Source organism: Nansenia antarctica (genome assembly GCF_963989245.1).
Source record: "Nansenia antarctica genome assembly, chromosome: 10".
NCBI lineage: Eukaryota > Metazoa > Chordata > Actinopteri > Argentiniformes > Microstomatidae > Nansenia > Nansenia antarctica.
Genome location: NC_137680.1, coordinates 13,446,987 through 13,467,167, shown reverse-complemented (window position 1 = coordinate 13,467,167; position 20,181 = coordinate 13,446,987). Strand labels below are relative to the sequence as shown.

General features: G+C 43.6%; 2 protein-coding genes across 2 annotated transcripts; one reads left to right on the top strand and one right to left on the bottom strand.

Annotated features, from left to right (window-relative positions):
- Positions 1–2,221: 2,221 nt before the first annotated feature.
- On the bottom strand, positions 2,222–3,085 carry tmem74 (transmembrane protein 74; the record flags this gene model as incomplete). Its single annotated transcript, XM_080541398.1, has 1 exon — positions 2,222–3,085. One exon carries the CDS (start codon positions 3,083–3,085, stop codon positions 2,222–2,224), a length of 864 nt encoding a protein of 287 aa, XP_080397524.1.
- Positions 3,086–15,718: 12,633 nt separating this feature from the next.
- On the top strand, positions 15,719–18,303 carry trhra (thyrotropin-releasing hormone receptor a; the record flags this gene model as incomplete). Its single annotated transcript, XM_080541376.1, has 2 exons — positions 15,719–16,513; positions 17,863–18,303. 2 exons carry the CDS (start codon positions 15,719–15,721, stop codon positions 18,301–18,303), a joined length of 1,236 nt encoding a protein of 411 aa, XP_080397502.1.
- Positions 18,304–20,181: the final 1,878 nt, after the last annotated feature.

Genomic DNA, 20,181 nt, shown 5'->3' with positions numbered 1-20,181 from the left:
TTTCCTTGTTCACACTAGCAATTTGAAATGACTCAACTCCTATCTTTTTCTATTTCCGATACAAAACAGTTTTGTGTCCTGCAGTCTGAACAGACAAAAAGCACATACTTTCGTCACTCCCCACAGTGTTGTCTGACATCATCACTTCGCCACACAAACAAGACAACAAACAAGCATGGAGGACAAGAGTTTATGGAGCACTGGAGAGGTGTGTTGCTTTCTGTCACTAGTCATGATTCTCATGAAGAGAAACAGAGGAGCAAACAGCTGGGAAACTTCCATGACAGACTGGTTGTTGTCACCCATGACAACTTCTGAGTCAGAGGAAGCACAAGCATCACTACCTAAACTGCACAGTGTCCCGTCGTTACTATGACAGCTAGCACTTCCATGTCAGTTGAAGAATAGATCTGCTGTCTTGAATGCACACAGATCCCATCTGGTCACTTGTAAATGTTGTTTGAACAGTCAGAAGCCTATTCCAAAACAGATTTGACAGAACAGATTTGAGCATTAAAATCATACTACAGGATCATTTGTACCCTATAATGCGATAGTTCTAAAAGTAGCACTCTTGACCCATACAATGTCTATGTGTGTGGACTCCACACAGCCCAATGTCATGGGCACTGTAGCCAATTGTGAAAATGAAACTGAAAGTGAACGGCAGCTTCGAAATTAGGGATTCCATAGCTGAGTGAGGTAAAACAGTGATTTAAATGATAGCCTAGATTATATTTGTACGAACTAGTCATTGACCATCTGGACCCAAAACAAGAGGTTTTAAAAAATACAATCCTGTAGCATCCCTGCAGTGTAAACAAAGCTTTTGGAGTGTAGCCTACTTGAGTGCAGATTTTCAACTGGGGCAAGTCTTTCATGTGTGACTATGTGATGAGTCTCTCGGGCTGAGAGCAAGGTGGTGGCAGGAGAGCAAACATCCCATAATAACACACACTTATAATCTTATCGCAGGGAGTGATGACATCCTGGGACCACGCTGAGATATTTCAAAAACAGTTTTTCCCCTCTGCCATAAGGACTCTCAACACCTGACTCACTGCACTTTATACATTGTAAATATGTTCTTGTCTTGTGGTTATGTGTGTTCATGTCCATAGTTATGTGTAATGTGTGTATGTTTTTTGACACTGCTGTATTGAGCTGTACCGAAAACAAATTCCACCGACCTAGGTCGTGTGGTCATTAAACTATTCATTCATTCATTCATTTGGGCTGCGTCCTAATAGTCTGGAGTGGCTTCCTCTCTTCATCTCCTCTCCTTCATCTGCACTGATTGAAAGAGACAGGATAGGGGGAAACAAAATGGTGGATGCTTATTCTGAAATAATTAATTAGCCGAGATCTGTTAATTTAGGGCAATTGGAGGAAGGCAGACAAGACACTTTAGAGTTTTGAGATGCAGCCAAAGTCTCCTACAGTGTGAAAGGTAGCCTAAGGGTATGGTGCTGAGGAGCTACGGCCCAATGAGAGAGTACATATAGAAGCTGAGGAGGGGAGGAGGGGATTGAGAGGAGAGGATGATTGTCCACGACACAGAGTCAGATTACTCATCACATCAAAGAGACACACAGCTTTTGCTATGATACTCAGTGACTTAGGCCTACTGGCTAACATCAGCATTACTCCAAAATCCTAAGACTATCCTTGGATGTGAACATGTGAAATCTTAACTTTTACCATTAGTGGGGAAAACTTAAAACTGACCTCAGATCAGCATCTAGGGGCAACCTGCCCCACACATTTAGTCATGTTATTCGATATGCACCACCCTACACCCCCCCCCCCCCCACCCAGTACCTCTCCTCCCCAAATTCACGGGACAGACACTTTTCGCCTCTGAAATGTGTGTATGCAGCATATTGCTGTTCGATACGTTCACATTAAAAATGAATCACCTTCATAATAAATGAAACCTCTCAGCGATTGCATCAAGGGTACCAAAGAAATGTCACTCAGCACTTTCCAAGAACAAGCCTTTCGGTGCTTTAATTTGTTTCTTTTCTGTTTTGCTGCCATGCTTATACATGTTGCAACTATTTAATAAATTGCATTTCTTGGTCAAATAGCATATCCTTCCTCACATCTATCCAATTACTATGGAGATAAAAGACAAGGCAGATGCATGTGTTTTGGTTTTTCTATGTGTCACTATGGCTTAGTAATACAAGAGAAGTCTTTTGTCCAACAGGGTATCATTTTAATTGAAGGTCTCCTCAATCCCCTCTTCCAAGGACAAATGTGCGGAAGACCGGCTGGGACTAGATCGTGTCTTTAAATTGATGGAGCCGTACAGTTTCGTGGAGCGCTTGGAATATGCGAAGGCCTTCCTCCTGTACATCTCCCCCTTCCACATGGAGATCATCAGGAGGGTGGAGAGCACCACCCCGCCCAGTGTGAGCAGGCACAGTCCCGCTATCACACACCTGTCCAAGTGCGCCCCCACACGGGCACCCTCCATCTCCAACCTCTCCATCTCGCGCGCCGACACGCTTTCACGGTCCACCTTCACGTCGCGGGGGACCGCGTAGGATACGATCACTAAGGAGATTCCGGTCACCAGGAACGTGACCGCGCTGATGAACCCGTAGTCTACCGACGAGCCCGAACTCTCCGACGAGAGGTCCTCATCCGACATGATGGAGAGCTCTGGGAACCCCTCGGGACGGGTGTCATTGGAGAGGCCATGACCCGACGGCCTGTGGATAGCTTTTCCAGTTCCACATGTCTCAGGACTTGCTAATCTGAGGTTAACATTTTCGTCGATGTATGCAAACGACGTCTCTAGTTCCTCGTCGCAGCACACTCTGACCCTCTCCGCCGCCGGGTGGCCGTGTTTAGCGAACAGTCCTCCTTTCCAGAGAGCCGTCCTTGGTGCTGGGTTACAGAGTCCTTGGCAGTCCTGCGCTGAGCTGTACTCGTGTCCTCCAGAGAGCTCTCCCCCTCCGGCTGTTGAGCCGCTCGCCTGGCGAACATGCGGCGGATCTGAAGCCAAGTCAAGGACGCTCGGAGGATCGGGTCGTCTGCCCTCCTTATCTCTGTGAAGCAGCTCTAGCGAAGCCATTCGATTCACTCCGTGGGTTCACTTGACTTTAATGATCTTTTAGACGGCGTTTCCAATCCACGCACATCTGAAAAGACATGAATCATGCATGAGTCACATGTGATGTCATGTTCCAAAGATGAAACACCAAAATCATTATTAATAATTATTGCAGAGGCGAGCGAACTATGTAAAAATGTACATTTACGCGTGCGTAATTTGGATAGTGTCTCAGAAATATGGGCTATACCCTATAACGGGTGCGATTGAGAGTAGCCTGTCCTATGAAGAAGTAATTGACAAAGTTAATCTGTGTGTTTTCGAGAAATCCTCTGCTGTGCAGTATGAAAGGCGATTAAAGTGACGGTGATTAGCCCCACTGCCTCCGTATCCAATTAGGAAGCAATCCGTGTAAACCTTACAGATTATCTCTAAAACGTATTGACATCTAAATCACACTGTATGGACGAACCTATACGCTTCTCTTCACATCAACGTTGTAATGAATGAGAACTGTATTTACACAACATGATCAGTACACTTTCACTTAGACTGTTCTTTGGAAGAATAATTAATAATTCTATCCTCATGTGTCATGTGGATGGTGTTTCGTACAGTAACCTACATAGGCTAGATACAAGGAAGAACCACGTATACTGTACGGCACTCCTTGCAGGCAAATTCAGTATAGGCTATGACTAAATAAATTAATGAACAAAATAATACGCTTATTATATATGTATGTAGGTTTCTGTAAGTAGTAGGTTTATATTTGAGGCATGCATTGCATATATAGGCTGGGTGTAGTATCTGTTCTGAGCTACAAAGTAATCTAACCTATTTCAGGAAACAAATCAATATAAGTGCACTTACTTCTTCAGCATGCATAATGTCGCATTTCCTTCTTATGCCAAAGCTCTATAATTTAGAAGAGTCATTACAGTGATAGAGCTTGAATATACGACTATCCCTATTCAGGGAATGTGCATGTAGCATCCTCCGGTGCTTAGGCAATAGAGAGGAAGGTTTTCCGCTATATAGTCCCTCCTCTCCTCCCACGCCTCGGTCTGGTGCTGAAACGAGCTCGCGGTACCCTTGAACAGACTCAGATCACTCCAGCGTGCAGCATAATAAACACACACGAGAGGAGATTTAAAAAAAAAAATGGAACGGAAGCATGGGAATTGGAGTCCATATAATCTCTGCGATTGCTGTGATTTAGTTTTGCACAACGCATTCAACGACTACAAACACACAGCTATCGTTAACAGCTTCCAGCGTCATGTCATGTGACCAAATGTCCAGCTGTGATGGTTTAATATACAGTATAGCTCTGTGGTGTAACTGCATACATTGCACACCATTGCAATACAGTAGGCTACAGGACCTGACTAAAATCACAGTCAACTGTAGTACCACATGTATTCACACGCCATCTGTTCTCCGACCCAGAGAAGATTACTATGGTTACTATGTCAAAGGCCTCATTTAATCCACATTTAATCTAGAGATCTGATGCGACATATGACCTAACTTTCGTTAAATCTTAGGAAATATCATACATTCACATTTTCACTGTCCTCGTTTTGATGAAGCTTGGCAAGACAACTTACAATCCAATCAGTGGAGGCTGGAGGAGGTAGAAATCATGGGGAGAGGCTCATTGCAATGCATGGCATGGAATGAGGAAGGGTATCCAGCACGTGTTCCATACAATTCCTCATTCCATGCCATGCATTACAATGAGCCCGTCCTCCAATCCCTCCACTAGCCTCTCTTAAGTACGATGTATGCCTATATGGTAATCAGCAATCCAAGATACTATATTGTGGTTTTCCTGGGTGGTGGCTCTTTACAAAATGAAGCCCCTATACTGTTCGTACATCAAGATATATTTAGCAGTTAATCTCAATTCCCCTTTATCTGCTATTTCTCCCTACAGTTATTTCTTTCTACAGTTAACTATTTCTTTCTACAGTATACTATTTGTCCCTATAGTATATATTTTGCACAAAACAAAACCAGACAACATAAAACATTGTAGTCAATTGCAGAGTTGCCTGGAGTACAGTGGCAGCAGTGTGGATGGCTTGGCTGCTGGCCCAATAACATCCAATTTAAGAGATGGAGGCTGGAGGAGAGGGGAGGGGAGGGAGAGATAACACAAGAGATTTATCATGACACTTGTTCTCGTATAGCTTGGGGAAGGAATTCTGCCCAGTCATGGCTGGAGGTACATACAGCTGACATGACCGTGCATTATTATGAGAAGGGTTGGCTTGCAGACTAGACAATCTAGTGCTGAAATACCCTATCAACCCCAAGTCTGATCCCTACCATCAAGCCCACCCCTGTAGATTGGGATGGATTCGATTGGTATAAGCATAAGCAAAAATGGCTCACTTTCCACCTAGCCCTATCAGAAACAATTACCCCTTTGATTCACTTCTATCACGTCTTCAGGAGTGGCGAGGAGAAGGGAGGGGAGAGGGGGGAGGGGGGGAGAGGGGAGCGGGGAGGGGGGAGAGGGGAGCGGGGAGGGACTAAGAGCAGATTTGGAATTCAGCATCAGCAGTAACAAAGCTGATATATGACTGTGTACTTGTCTGAGAGGAACAGCCAAGACGTCATCTGTTATCTGCTTTTACATGACTTTCTCTCATTGGACAAAGGACAACAGCCCTGCAAGGAGAAGAGGCAGCTCCAAAGGCAGTAAATCTTTATTGCGTGTCCTTTGCTACAGGCAAATCCTCAGAGAGAATGGATGGATGGATGGATGGGCTAGCCCCACCCCCCATCCCCCCGAACAACAATCCCTCATGGGTTTGCATGGACTCAGGGATGACTCAGATAAAGTGGATTTGTGAGTCACATCGGGGGGTATGTTAGTCAGAGTGACTAAGGGAGTGAAGGGATGACAAAACACATCCAGGAATTGTTACATCGTAACTGACTATAACACCTCCACAAAACACATTATTTCTCTCTTGAAGTGTTGTTGTCTTGTACAGACTGAACCAGGCTCACAACACTAAATACAACACAATGACCATACAATAACCCAATATTAACTGTCGAAAAACATATAAGAGCATAAAAGATACATTTTCTTTTAGAGGTTTAACAAACAGCCCCGGCGAGGAGAAGAGACAGCTCCACAGGCAGTCAGTTGTCATGTTGTTGTCCTCTGCCACAGGCTTATCCTCAGAGAGAGAGAATGAATGAACGAATTAATGGGCAGTGGGTTAGAAACATGGATACTATGTTGGTGGCTGGTGGCCTTCTACCGCTGCGCAGTGGAGAGCATCCTCACCTACTGCATCTGCAACTGGTTCTCCAGCTGCACAGCCGCAGAGAGGAATGCGCTACAGAGAGTCGTGAGATCGGCCCAGAAGATCACCGGCGCCCCCCTCCCCTCTCTGGAAGAGCTGTACAACACACGCTGCCTCAGGAAGGCCTCCAAGATCTCCAGAGACCCATCCCACCCTGGGTACGAACACTTTGCTCGGCTGCCCTCGAACAGGCGGTTCAGGACCATGTTCGCAAGGACAAACAGACTGAAGCTCAGCTTCTACTCCCAGGGCCATTCAGGCCCTGAACACAGCAAAGACCTAGGTTCTGGGCCCTGGACAGTCTGGACGGATTGATGGCAGCTGCTGGATTGAAATCAGGTGTAGTGCTGAGGCACAAATGTGTACATTTCAAGCCTGCAAACTGCGACACTTTAAATGAATGTGAAATAACACTATGTGCAATATGACAACCCTAGGGTACATAAGGTTCAGAGAATAGGAAATGTTAGAATAGGTATAGCATAGCATAGAGTACAGCACAGTGTTTTATTTGTATAGTATAGTATAGTGGATAGTGTACATAGCCTTTATTTATGTAAACCAGCTCCTTTCCCTTCTTGTTTTTAAGTTTTTTTCTTTCCTAGCACCAGGGGAGCCCCCCCTCCCAAATTTCGTTGTTTGGTACCTGTACTATATCAATGACAATAAAGACCATTCATTCATTCATTCATTCATTCATACTGTACAACACCCCCGAAGGGTTTGCATTTCCTATAAGGGATGGCTGAGCACCGTATAGTAGTAGAATCAAATGTATACATATTTACAGTATGGCTCTGAGGGACGACGAAAAGATGGAGAGGTGGGTTGGAGATCTGGGGTCATTTTTCCCAAAAGTGTTGTAGCTTAAGCAGTACTTAATTTCTCTTGACAACCCAACTGCAAAGCCATGATATAGTAACAATCCTAAATCCATGTTTGCAGGTCGAACCTTTCCAGGCTAGGAGAGGCGCGGCCCTGGATTTTCAAAAGAGATAAATACTACTTTAACTAAGGAGCTTTGGGGAAACCGACTGTTGTTGCTGTCCTATGCAGCAGCCAGTGGGATGGGAATGAGTCAGTAAGAGAAGGCGTAACTACTCTACTGAGACATGCAACATATGGACTGTAACATGTAACGTTTTTAGTAGTAAAAAAACACTATATATCCTATCTGGTATTTCCCAGCTAGTAAGACTCTTTGTACACATTTTGACCCAAGTCTAATGAAGCCTAAGCACTAAAAAGGTTCTCTTATCATTATACACGTCAGGGCCCTTTCAATATGACTACAGTAAAATAAAGTCAAAACATATAATTAGATCAATTGCACTTCTCTGAGAATAGTGATGGCTATAGTATGGTAATAAAACAACCGCAGCAACAGCCACCAACAGGGCATCTAAGACCACCTATGTCAGTTGCTGGCCAATGTGAGTTGCTGGCCAATGCTTTATAGATTATTAATAAGCAAGCAGCTCTGTGGTGCATTCCTCAGATATTGTTGTGGGTGACTGGCACGCAAACCCATGTTTTGACAATGTTGAAGGCTGACGGAGAGAGGAAGAGACAGGCTGGCGACGAGCTTATTAATAGGAGAGAGGGAAAGAGGCATATGCAGTATAGAGAGAGAAGAGGAGTCAGAGAGTGTGATGGAGAGAAGGGGAAAGGAGGATTGAAAGGCCGGCTAAAAGGTTGAGAGGGTTTGTGGAGGGGTGGAAGGATAGTAGGGGGGGTTAGATAACAGACAGTGTCATGAAATATTCAGTACTCAGCCCTGAAGGTTCATTCTGGTAATTGCACCAGTTCTTCCCTGACATAGATACTGTGGTCTGTACCATCTCATAATGTGGTGCTTCTCACTCTCTCCTCTGAATATCAATCAGATCTGGTCTACCTCTCTGGAAAAATACATCATAAAGAAGGAGGCAATGGGTTCAATATTATGTCTCTTGTGTGACACACACACACACACACACACACGCGCGCACACACACACACACACACACACACACACACACACTGTGTGTATGTGTGTGTGTGTGTGTGTGTGTGTGTGTGTGTGTGTGTGTGTGTGTGTGTCAGTGAGTGTACGTGCATATGTGTATGATTTTCAGTTCAAGGAAGACATTACTCTTTTGATGAAAAGATAAGCACTAATAATAAATCTGTTTTTATATATCTTTCATTAACTCATGCATGCTGCTCATTTGATTAATCCTCTTGGCAGGGATAATTGATTATCCAATTCTGTCTATCCTCGCTCTCTCTCTTCATCATAATTACGTTGATGCTATCATCGCACATCTCCGTCATGGCATGGCTTGCTTTGCATACTAATACATCTGATAGCTCTTTATTCGGTTTTAATATCTTCGTCCAATATCTTGACTTTGTTTCTGTTGTACTGTAAATACAACATAGGCCTAGACCTTACAGTGAGGCCAAATGTATTCTTGGACTATGTCCAAAACACCTTACAGACACTCCATATCCAATCCAACTCATATGACAGAATCCCTCTCTGTGTGGCCTGAGGTGGTCCAGTGGTCTAGCACTGCGGCCTACTGTGCACACATATGCCCATGCTGGCATGGGTTTGAATCCAGCCCTTGCCCTGCTAACATGCCCTCTCTCTTTACTTTCCTGTCTGTCTTCACTGTATCTGTCCAATAAAATGAAAAACATGAGTGGGACTGCCCCACTCAGAAAAAATAACTTCCTCTCTGTCTGCATTATTTTTCTGGAAAGTCACTTTGTTACGCTGGTAGCAAAAAATGCTAACCTGAAACAGTGCTTTAGTGTTTACACCCCCTTTGTGTCATACAAACAGTGTGACAGTGTCTTTGAATGCAATTCCTAGTGCAGAGGTGCTCTATAGTACAGAAAACACAGTTTGAAGCAGGGATAGGTTTTCTTCATTAGTCAAATGAATGAACCTTGACTTCAGGCCAAATATGTAATTTATTTTGGAGACGAATCCTGCCAAAACCTTGAGTAGTCTGCTGGCACTGTAACCATGGCAAACATAAAATACCTTTGTGTTTTTCAGTTGCATCACGTTTAGCTTGAAATTCCAATTAGAAGAAAAAAGAGGAATGGTTCTTACAAAAGAGGTTTGGAATGAATAATTCATGGTATTAACATAAAATACAATGACATCACAGTCAGGCTTTTGTGAACGTTTTCCATTTCCTGTGCATAGATATTCATAAATTCATAGCGTCTTACCTGTCAACCCTTCAGCACCTTTGTCAGATACAGTACACATTCATGTTCCAGCTTTGGATGACTGATGATCCATCATAGCCTGTCAATTATGAGCCCAAATATGAGCCCAAAGTTCTGAAATAACTCCAGACTGCTCACTCAGCAAACCCCCTGGAGATCACCCCACAGAAACACTGCTTTCTGAGAGATGGAATTTCAAAAATTTAAATGAATTTGGTGATAAGCAAAAAAAAAAAACTTTTCACATAGACATACTCTGGAGTAGAAAAAAAGAGCAATTTCTTGACTTTTCCTCTTAAAAGTCATTAGCATTTTGTGAGCTGACAATGGGGGCCTCATTCCCAAACAGTTTGGGACTTCAATCTAAACGGCATCCATCTTTCAAAATAGAGACAGCATGACAATGAACCAGCTGGTGTCCTGCAATGAATCAGGCCGTCAGTGGTGAATGCATCTGCATAAACACAGATAAACATCGTTTATCATCCCTCATTTGAATCTGGGTTATTTTACACATTCCTATGGATTGTGTCTCATGCCTGTTTTAATATTTCATGAATGACGAATGAAGCAAAGGCATCGTGTGGTGGGGGCCTACAAAGTATACAGCTCCGGAAAAAATTAAGAGACCACTCCAAATATTTCTTACATCAGCATCTCTACATGTTTGGCAGCCATTCCATTCCAGTGTCTGTTGAATTCCAACACAGACACACCTCATTCTACTTAAAACCCCTTTCACACGTACAAGTCTTCCCAGTATATTCCATGGAATTAAGGTGTATGTGTGAACGCGATTTACAGGGAAATTCGGTCAGGCATTTTCCCTGGTCAGGACTTTGTGATTCCATGTAATTTACCGGGAAGGCTTAGGTGTGAACAGAAGCCTGAACATTGCCTGGTCTGGCACGTAAAGAGTTAGCACGTGGAACAAGTTAACCAATCACAGCGAGTTTCTCACTTTGTACTTTTGGTTCGGTCCGCTAATGTTACAGAGTTGGCTAGTTAACCCACATCACATCAGCCAAAGTAGTGATGAATATAATTCCATTTTGTGATATAGACCCATTACGGAGCACCCATACCATCTCCTCCCACAGCTGTCGGCCGAGGGATCAGAGTGGGGGAGGGGGCCGATGGACAGCAGGGCCTAAGCATGTAAAAAAAAAAAAATGGGGGGGGGGGGGGGGGGGCGGCCCGACCGGCCCAAAACTAGCGCGGCCCACCAGCGGGCAGGTAGATTGTATGGCCAGTCCAGCGGTGCTTCCAGTCACTCCCTCGCTTCAACTGTGCTTACTGTACTTATATTTATATGGTACATGGCAGTCTCGTGCGCCTGTCTCGTTTGAATCACGTCTACTACGTCCCAGTTCTGCATCCAGTTGAATGCGTGATTCAAGTAGCTCATGCAAACCCAGGAATGCCATTGACATGTGTGTAAAGGCGCAACCTGGTAATCTTCGGACATTTAGCTTATGTGTGAACGGTGAAAATCACTGGCGGACCCGGGTTTGGATTCCATGTCATTTACAGGGAACTATGTGTGAAAGGGGCTTTAGTGAGGTACTGATTAGGTGATCACCTGAACCGAATCTTATTTAACAAGTATAAAAACCACTGCTGTCATCACTATCCTCTTGCATTAGGACCAGCTGCTGGATGGCAAAAACTAGTAGTACATCAAAAGTAATTTGAATAACTAAAATAACTATTGACCATGCCAAAACAGTTGAAAAGATACATTCTGAGTGAGGAAAAGAAGGGGTCAATTCTGGAGGTATGCAGTGAGCATCAGTTTGCTTCCATCCTTAAAATGTCAAAGACAGTGGTTCATATGAACAAGGTCAAGCAGCAGACAGTGGGGACAACAAAGCTACTATGCTATTTATGTAAACCAGCTCCTTACCTTCTTGTGATTTTTTTTCTTTTTCTAAAAGTTTTTTTTTTTTTTCCTTTCCTAACACCAGGGGAGCCACCCCTCCTAAATTTCGTTGTTTGGTATCTGTACTGTAGCAATGACAATAAAGTCCATTCATTCATTCATTCATACAGACCGGCAGAAGGCGAAAACGACTCTCCACTGATCGGGAACACCGGCAACTCATTCGAATGTCACTGAACAACAATGAAGTGATCTACAAAAAGAATGGCAAACGGCAGCAGGGGTGAAGGCGAAGAGGAGGCAGGGCTGAAGTCGTGCGAAGCTAGAAAAAAGCCCTCAATGAGATGCAAAGAAGAGCCAGGCTGAGGTAAAAAGACAATAAGCAACGGCTAAGGCAAAAGACCATAAGGATTGGACTGTAGAGGTCATTTTCTCTGATGAGTCCAATTTTCAGCTTTGCCCAACACATGGTAGTCGGTTAGACAGAGACTTGGAGAGGCCTACAAGCCTGTGTCTCGCACCCACTGTGAAATTTGGTGGAGGATCGGTGATAATCTGGGGGTGCTTCAGCGAGGCTGGAATCGGGCCGATTTGTCTTTGTGAAGGATGCATGAATCAAGCTGTACAAAGTTGTCCTGGAAGAAAAATTGCTTCCTTCTGCTCTGACAATGTTCCCCAACTCTGACGATTGTTTTTTTCCATCAAAACAATGCTCCATGCCACAAAGCCAGGTCAATCAAGGTGTGGATGGAGGACCACCAGATCAAGATCATGGCCAGCCCAATCTCCACACCTGAACCCCATTTAAAACCTCTGGAATGTGATCAAGAGGAAGATGGATGATCACAAGCCATCAAACAAAGCTGAGCTGCTGGACTTTTTGCACCAGGAGTGGCATAAAGTCACCCAAAAGCAACGTGAAAGACTGGTGACAGCATGCAAATGCAAATGCATGAAAGGTATCATTGAAAATCAGGGTTATTCCACCAAATATTGATTTCTGAACTCTTTAAAACATAAGTATTGTGTTGTTTAAAAATGAATATGAACATGTTTTATTTGGGTCTGAAAACAAAACTTATTTTGAACAAAACTTATTTTGACCAGTTGTCATTTTCTGCAAATAATTGCTCTAAATGACAATATGTTTATTTGGAATTTGGGATAAATGTTGTCAGTAGTTAATAGAATAAAACCAAAATGTTCATTTTACTCAAACACTTACCTATAAATAGTCAAATCTGATCAAATTTGTCAGTAGACTCTTAATTATTTTCCAGAGCTGTATTTCCTGTCTCAAAGGTTCAGTCGTTTCGCCCTTCTTTCCCACAAGGTGGCAGGGAAGAGCCATTCTCAGACAGCTTCGTGGAGAAACAGACATCTCATGTCCTGTAGGAGGGTAATCTCCATTGCCAATTTATAACCTAAGATATGTATTTGATTTGTTCTTTAGGTAGGATATAACATTAAATAATGATTGCATTGCCTGAGGTTAACACACCTGTAGTAGCCTATGACAAGGCTATATCTAAATGTCATTATGCATAAAACCGCCCTTAAGAAATATACATTTTGATGACATTTAACTTTGGTGTGTTCATACATGACATTAGTCACGTGAACCATAATATGCAAAAGATGTAAATGATGATAGCTTCGACGTACGCCATCTTAGATCTTCACTGGGGATGCATGGTCGGAAGGTGCCACACTAGAGGCTGGTGGAAGGAGAAATCAGAGGACGGATTCATTGTAATGAATGGAATGGAATGAGGAAAGATATCAAACACGTGTGTGTGTGTGTGTGTGTGTGTGTGTGTGTGTGTGTCTGTCTCGTGTTTAATACCATTCCATGAAGGACAATGAGCCCGTCCTCCGATTTCTACCTCCACCTGCCTCCACCTATAGTCACACAGCAATTACAGATCTCTCTAACCTGCACCGTGGCAGTGTGTGGTTCACCTCCTGAACTCCCATCTGTGAGAAGTGCCTGTCTCATCTTGATGATATTCTGCAGCCTCCGCAAGACATTCCTCTCTCTCTGTCCTGATGTGCTGCTTTTGACCCGGGTCTGGGATCAATACAACCATGACAATAAAGTAATGACACACAGATGGCTCACAACGCAGACTGTCAAATGAAAGCAAAACAACCAATGTTGACAACCTGTTAATGAGCAAACCTGTTAATGATCGAGAAGCTTCTAATGTTGTTTAGTCTTCTCGAAGGGCAGTCATCCTTGTTACTGATTGTTACTTTGTTACTGCAGTGAGCACCACTATATTGTAAACCAGAAAACCTGTAAAGAGCTTGCGTTGAGTTGTTAGAGGCTGTCTACCCCATGCTGTTAATCTGACTTCAAAATACTTTGATGCAGGGCGCTTAGGCGGGCGTAGTGGATTAAGCGCTGACCATGTACCGCAGGGCTACAGCCACGGACATATCCTGCATGTCATCCCTTCTCTCTCTCTCACCCATCCTTCCTGTCATAATCTCTACTATATCTGTCATTAAAAAGAAAAAAAAATATGAGTGGGACTGCACCCCCCCAAAAACTATAACTTAAAAATATCCCTTTCAGGGATATTTCCTTCTGCATGAACTCTGAGGAAGGTTACCATGCATTGTCTCCAGGAAAAGAAGCGGTACACACTAAGACATATAAACAGCATCCTCAGCCCATTTCAGACGACTCATTCCCATTTCAAATATCATATTGGGTTAATTCAAAAATCGTTAAAACGATGTCCTGTTCACAGACTCACAACACTCAAGAAAGCATGTACACAACGGTAGGTCCATTATGAGCATGTTACACAGCGGGAGGGTTAAAACATGCATTTTCCCACCCACTGCATGCTACACTACCCATTCATGCAAGCAGTGTCCACACACACACACACACACACACACATTCACCCCCCCCCCCCACACACACACACACACACTACTGTATGTTACCACCCCCCAGGGCCCTCTTATACAGTTAATAGTACACATCCAGGGCCCCCTGTGTTTGAACAGCATGATCTTCCTCTATTACATATCCATATGCTTAGGTCACCAGGGTTGGTTTACACACACACACACACACACACACACACACACACACACACACACACATGAACTCTGCAGCTGCTGAGGGCCTCATTACCCTAAGATGTATTTTATGTCCCAGTAGATCTCCAATACAGTAAAAGGGTTTTAATGAGAGTCAATCACTGGCCATGGGGAAAATACAACAGCCTAAATGAACCATTTATGTATGGATGGCGAAATGTAAAGACCCAGCTGTGAATAATGTTACTCGTTTCAGGTCTCTGGTAATTTGAACGTTATTGATTTAATTCAAATCGTGCAGTGCACGGGGTTATACGTTTAGCCCACCTACCAAGACACTGATTTGATTATTATGCGGCTAGAATAATTAGAATTAGACGTAAACTGTAGGATATAAACTGTGTGAGAGTAAAGCACTACAATTCTGCATAAAAGCTGTGCAAAATATCATACCCGGCCATACCTCTTTTTGGTAGATAATTAAAGATATTAAAGATAACAGTCTTTGATAGATGTATCACTCAATGTAAATAGTTATGCTGACGAAAAGTCCAATCAATATCTGTTAAATTGGAGTTGTATTTAATTGCTCTCTCATCTCCCTTATACAGTGTAGTCTCCTGCTCTCTCTGTTGGCTGCGACCCTGCCAGGAGGGAGCCACAGCAGAGACGCTCAGTAGAGACGCTCAGTAGAGACGCTCAGTAGAGACGCTCAGTAGAGACGCTCAGTAGAGACGCTCTCTGCAGAACCCTCACTTAGGACTTCACTGTCTCCTCGGTGCGACCGGAGCAGCGCTCGGCGTTGCGACACCTTTATACTTTAGGTGGATTTGTCAACTTCGATCTGCCCAAAAAGGACTAAAAAATTACAGGGAGAACTTTTAAACCTGTGTTCGTCTCATTGTGGAATATTTTTTTCGGGATTCTAAATCGATGCTCTGAATTGTGAGGTTAATATATAAGTATAAGTCATGTTGCTCTTATTTTTGCTCAATGCAGTTTATATATAATTTATATTTACAACGAATTTCGTTTTTGTGAGAAGTTCTAAAGAGGTTACTTAGATGTAACTTCCATGCGTAATGCGCGTAAAGGTCCATGTCTTAAATTAACCAGGAGAATTGTAGCCTACTAATGGAGAATGAAACCATGGAGAATGTTACTCTATTTCAGAAAGCTAACCAAACCCTTGGCGTTTGGACTGATTACAGCTTTGAATATAAAGTGGTCAGCATATTACTAGTGACCCTCATCTGCGGGATAGGGATTGTCGGCAACACCATGGTGATCCTGGTGGTCCTCACCACCAAACACATGCGGACGCCCACCAACTGTTACCTGGTGAGCCTGGCGGTGGCCGACCTGATGGTCCTGACGGCCGCGGGACTACCGAACATCACCGAGGGTCTCTACGGGGGGCGCTGGGTGTACGGCTACGCCGGGTGCCTGATCATAACTTACTTTCAATACCTGGGAATTAACGCGTCCTCTTGCTCCATCACGGCGTTCACCATCGAGCGCTACATCGCCATCTGCCACCCGATAAAGGCGCAGTTTCTGTGCACCCTCTCCAGAGCGAAGAGAATCATAGTGGTGGTCTGGGCTTTGACTTCTCTCTACTGTGTCATGTGGTTTTACCTGTCCGACACCAACGAGTTGGTGTACGACAACGTTACCTTCCCCACCTGCGGTTACAAAGTGTCCAGAAATCTTTACCTGCCGATCTACTTCACGGACTTCGCCGTCTTTTACGTGCTGCCCCTCATGCTGGCCACTGTACTTTATGGACTCATCGCTAGAATTCTGTTCCTCAACCCTCTCCCCGCAGACCCCCAAGAGAACACGAAAAAGTGGAAAAAGGACTCGGGCCAGGGGGGCCAGGGAAATAGGATGATCAGTACTAGGAATTCTTCCTGTAGCACAACTGCTGCTTCCCGCAGACAGGTAAAATGTTAAAGTTACAGTAATGGCTTGCATGATGTAACTATTATGTAGATTAAATCTATGAATGAGTGTTTGTGTGTGTGTGTGTGTGCGTGTGTGCGTGTGTGTGTGTGTGTGTGTGTGTGTGCGTGCGTGTGTGTGTGTGTGTGTGTGTGTGTGTGTTTGCGTGCGTGCGTGTGCATGTGCCTGTGTGTGTCGAGAGCAAAAGAGAAAAGAAAGTGAAAGAGAGAGAGAGAAAGAGAGAGAGGGAGCAAGGGGGGGACCCAAGACCAGGCTGTGTGGTCTGATTGAATGGTCCTTAGGACATAGTACTAGTTTGTCAGGACATTGATCTCGCCAGCCCAATGCTCTCTCTGTCTCAGTCATATGAACAATGATGATGATGGATCTACGCCTAGTCCTTTAGAACAACACCACTCTCGATTTATAGATCTGCCTAGTAGTCAGCGATGAATGGACACTGAGCGATCCATACCATTTTACCAGGGCCTGATCCAGTTATACCAACAGGTCAATCTGTAGTAATGAATTCAGATCTAGAATCATCATATGCCACTTAGTCAGAGATGATGCAAGCTGCTCTCTAACCCAATCCAGTTCCAATCACACCACTGGTCTGAGACCTCACAACATAAATATGGATAAGAACTAATTGCATTTGGAGTCTTAACATGACAATTACATTATACTTGACTCCATTGGTTCGTTGTTTTTCTGAACATTTTGTTGTGTCACTGTTGCATATGCATTGACAGAGATCTACCCATTTCAACCAATGCACTGCTTTTGTCTTTTTTTTTTTTTTTTTACATTGAATGGATGAAAGGGTGTATGTAGTGTATGTATGTATGTATGTATGTATGTATGTATGTATGTATGTATGTATGTATGTATGTATGTATGTATGTATGTATGTATGTATGTATGTATGTATGTATGTATGTATGATGTAGTAGCAGTGACAGAATTGGCTGTAAATTGTACAAGGAATTGATGGCTGGGTGGATGGATGGATGAATGAATGAATGAATGAATGAATAATGATAATAATAATAATAATAATAATAATAATAATAATAATAATAATAATAATAACTTTAATTTATATAGTGCCTTTCAAGAAACCCAAGGACGCTTTACAATTCTAGTGATGTAGTAGTGACAGAACGGTGTAAACTACAGATGATGGATGAATGGATGAATTAATGAATGTATGATGTAGCCGTAACCGTCTGTAAATGATACATACTGTAGGTACAAATATGTCAAGATAGAACGATATATTTGTCATTCTTAATGATGTTTTTTTTTTTTTTTGTGATTCCATCTGATTGGTTTTGTCTTGTCAGGTGACCAAGATGCTGGCCGTGGTGGTGGTCCTGTTCGCCCTCCTCTGGATGCCCTACCGCACCTTGGTGGTGGTCAACTCCTTTCTAAACAAGCCCTACCTGGACACCTGGTTTCTGCTCTTCTGTCGGATCTGCATCTACCTCAACAGCGCTATCAACCCCGTCATCTACAACGCCATGTCCCAGAAGTTCCGCGCCGCCTTCCGGAAGCTCTGCCACTGTGGCCCGCAGCATTCCCAGAAGCCTGCCCACTATAGCGTGGCGCTGACCTACAGCGTCATCAAGGAGACATCCAATGGGGAGAGCCCCGATCATTTCACAACGGTGATGGACGATATGGCCACGCCCACCTGTACTGAAAAGTTCCTGCCCATTGGTAACAAGAGGATGTCGTTTGAGAACCCCTCTCTGGCAGGAAGGGTTGACCTCAGCACTGCCTGACTAAACAAATTCAATCCATTCCTACAGAAGACAGTGATTATCTGAGAGAATTAATCTTATGCTTGAGGGCTGTTGAGCAGAGCATTTGTACATTTTGAAGTGTTCACCAGCCAGCCCAGCACACTAACTGTCTATCAGAAGTTTCTTCTGCCCTGAAATAGATTTCATATTAGAGTGGTACAACTTGCAAATTGGAAATATTCAAAACAGAATGAACACTAAGCGTACCATTAAATAAGAGAAAGTTACATGCATTGAGCATGGTGAAATATTGAATTATTGTTCACTCTCTATGTTGCCAAATGCAGTTCGTCGTAAGTAAAAAGCACTATGCGCAAAATTAGATTTTTTTTGTGTGACACATGACAGATTGACAAAGCAGTCACCATGATTATTTTCACACAGACTGAGCAACAATTGCCGTATCTGTAAGAAAAGATGCATCACCAATATTTCAGTACTTGAGAGAGATTGGAAAGCATATTAATCATGCATGACATTTTGTGACATTTCCCATAGTGGGATAAAAAAAAAAACTGTCTTCAAGGGATTAGGAGGCATATCGTAACGCTATCGTTCTCCGTCCTACTGAATACGTTGCTGCTAACAGGGTGGGTTATAGATATACAGTGTACCTGTATCCATGGGTTTGACTGCAGGGTCTTTCCTTCATCCATGCACCGGCGGACACCTGTGAGATAACCCAGAAAACCTTGGAGATAAAACAGACTGGCCCGCTAACACAGGGAGAACATTCCAGAAAAAAAAACTGAGGGCCTGGAATACCTGGAACGGTTGGGTGATCATAACAACCATCTCTGCTTTAGGGATCCAGATATCACTCATTGCCCCCCACAGTAGCTCATCATGTCATGGTAACCGATCCAGTAGACGGCATTCGTCGAAAAGGTTACAGGTGAAGAAAAAGGAGTGAAAAAGCTGAAAACCCCCAGTGACATGCTGCATCTCTGACCCCTTTGATCGATGTGTTTACTTTGAAATCCGAAAGGTTCATCAGATATGAAACACCCTACAGGTGGTTTAACCTTAGAGTCAGAGAAAGACTTCGCCATCATTTTTTGCTTCACCGGTAAACAGCTCCAGTGGATTCAGTACAGACTGTGCAAAGGTTGGAGAGCAGTGTAAATAACAAGAGAAAGAGAAAGGTGGTCTTTGATGCTTAGACAAGACAAGTGGTCTTTGATGCCTAGACAAGACAAGTGGTCTGGTAGTCTGGCAGCTAACTGTGGTTAAGTTGTCAGTAGCCAGAAACTAAGATCATGAAGATCTGATGATCAACATCAGAGACTGCAGTATCAAATAAATCACAGTGTCGACTTGACTGGCCAAGGGCTGTAGTGGTGGCCTAGTGGATAATGAGTTGGACTGATGATCAGTAGGTCATGAGTTCAAATCCCACTTGAGAACACCACCTTTGAGTAAGGCACGTTGCCTAGGTAACTTAACTTGTTTCCTAAATTACTCCAGGGAGACTGTCCCTGTAAATCGCTTTGGATAATCAGCTAATGGTAAAAATGTAAAATGGCTCTGCTGAAGCCGTGATGTATGTTATACCGCAGTTTCTTTTGATCTTAGTTTCTGTCTACTGACAGCATGACAACCGTTGACCGTGCTGACCCCCCCCCCCCCCAACACCCACTATACTGTAGAGAGGCTGTGTGAATGCCTTGTCGGATCTGTTTCAGAAAGCATTGTTCCTGATGGATCACTTCAAATCACACCCCCTCTGAGGAGAGGCAGAAGTGGGCCGTTCCTCACTACTTGAGGGCCCTACTTGGGAGATTTGGGAAGGACGGAATGAGTCATGTTATAGGTAATGAGGAATAGGATCAGGAGTCGAGGGAAACTACTGCATTC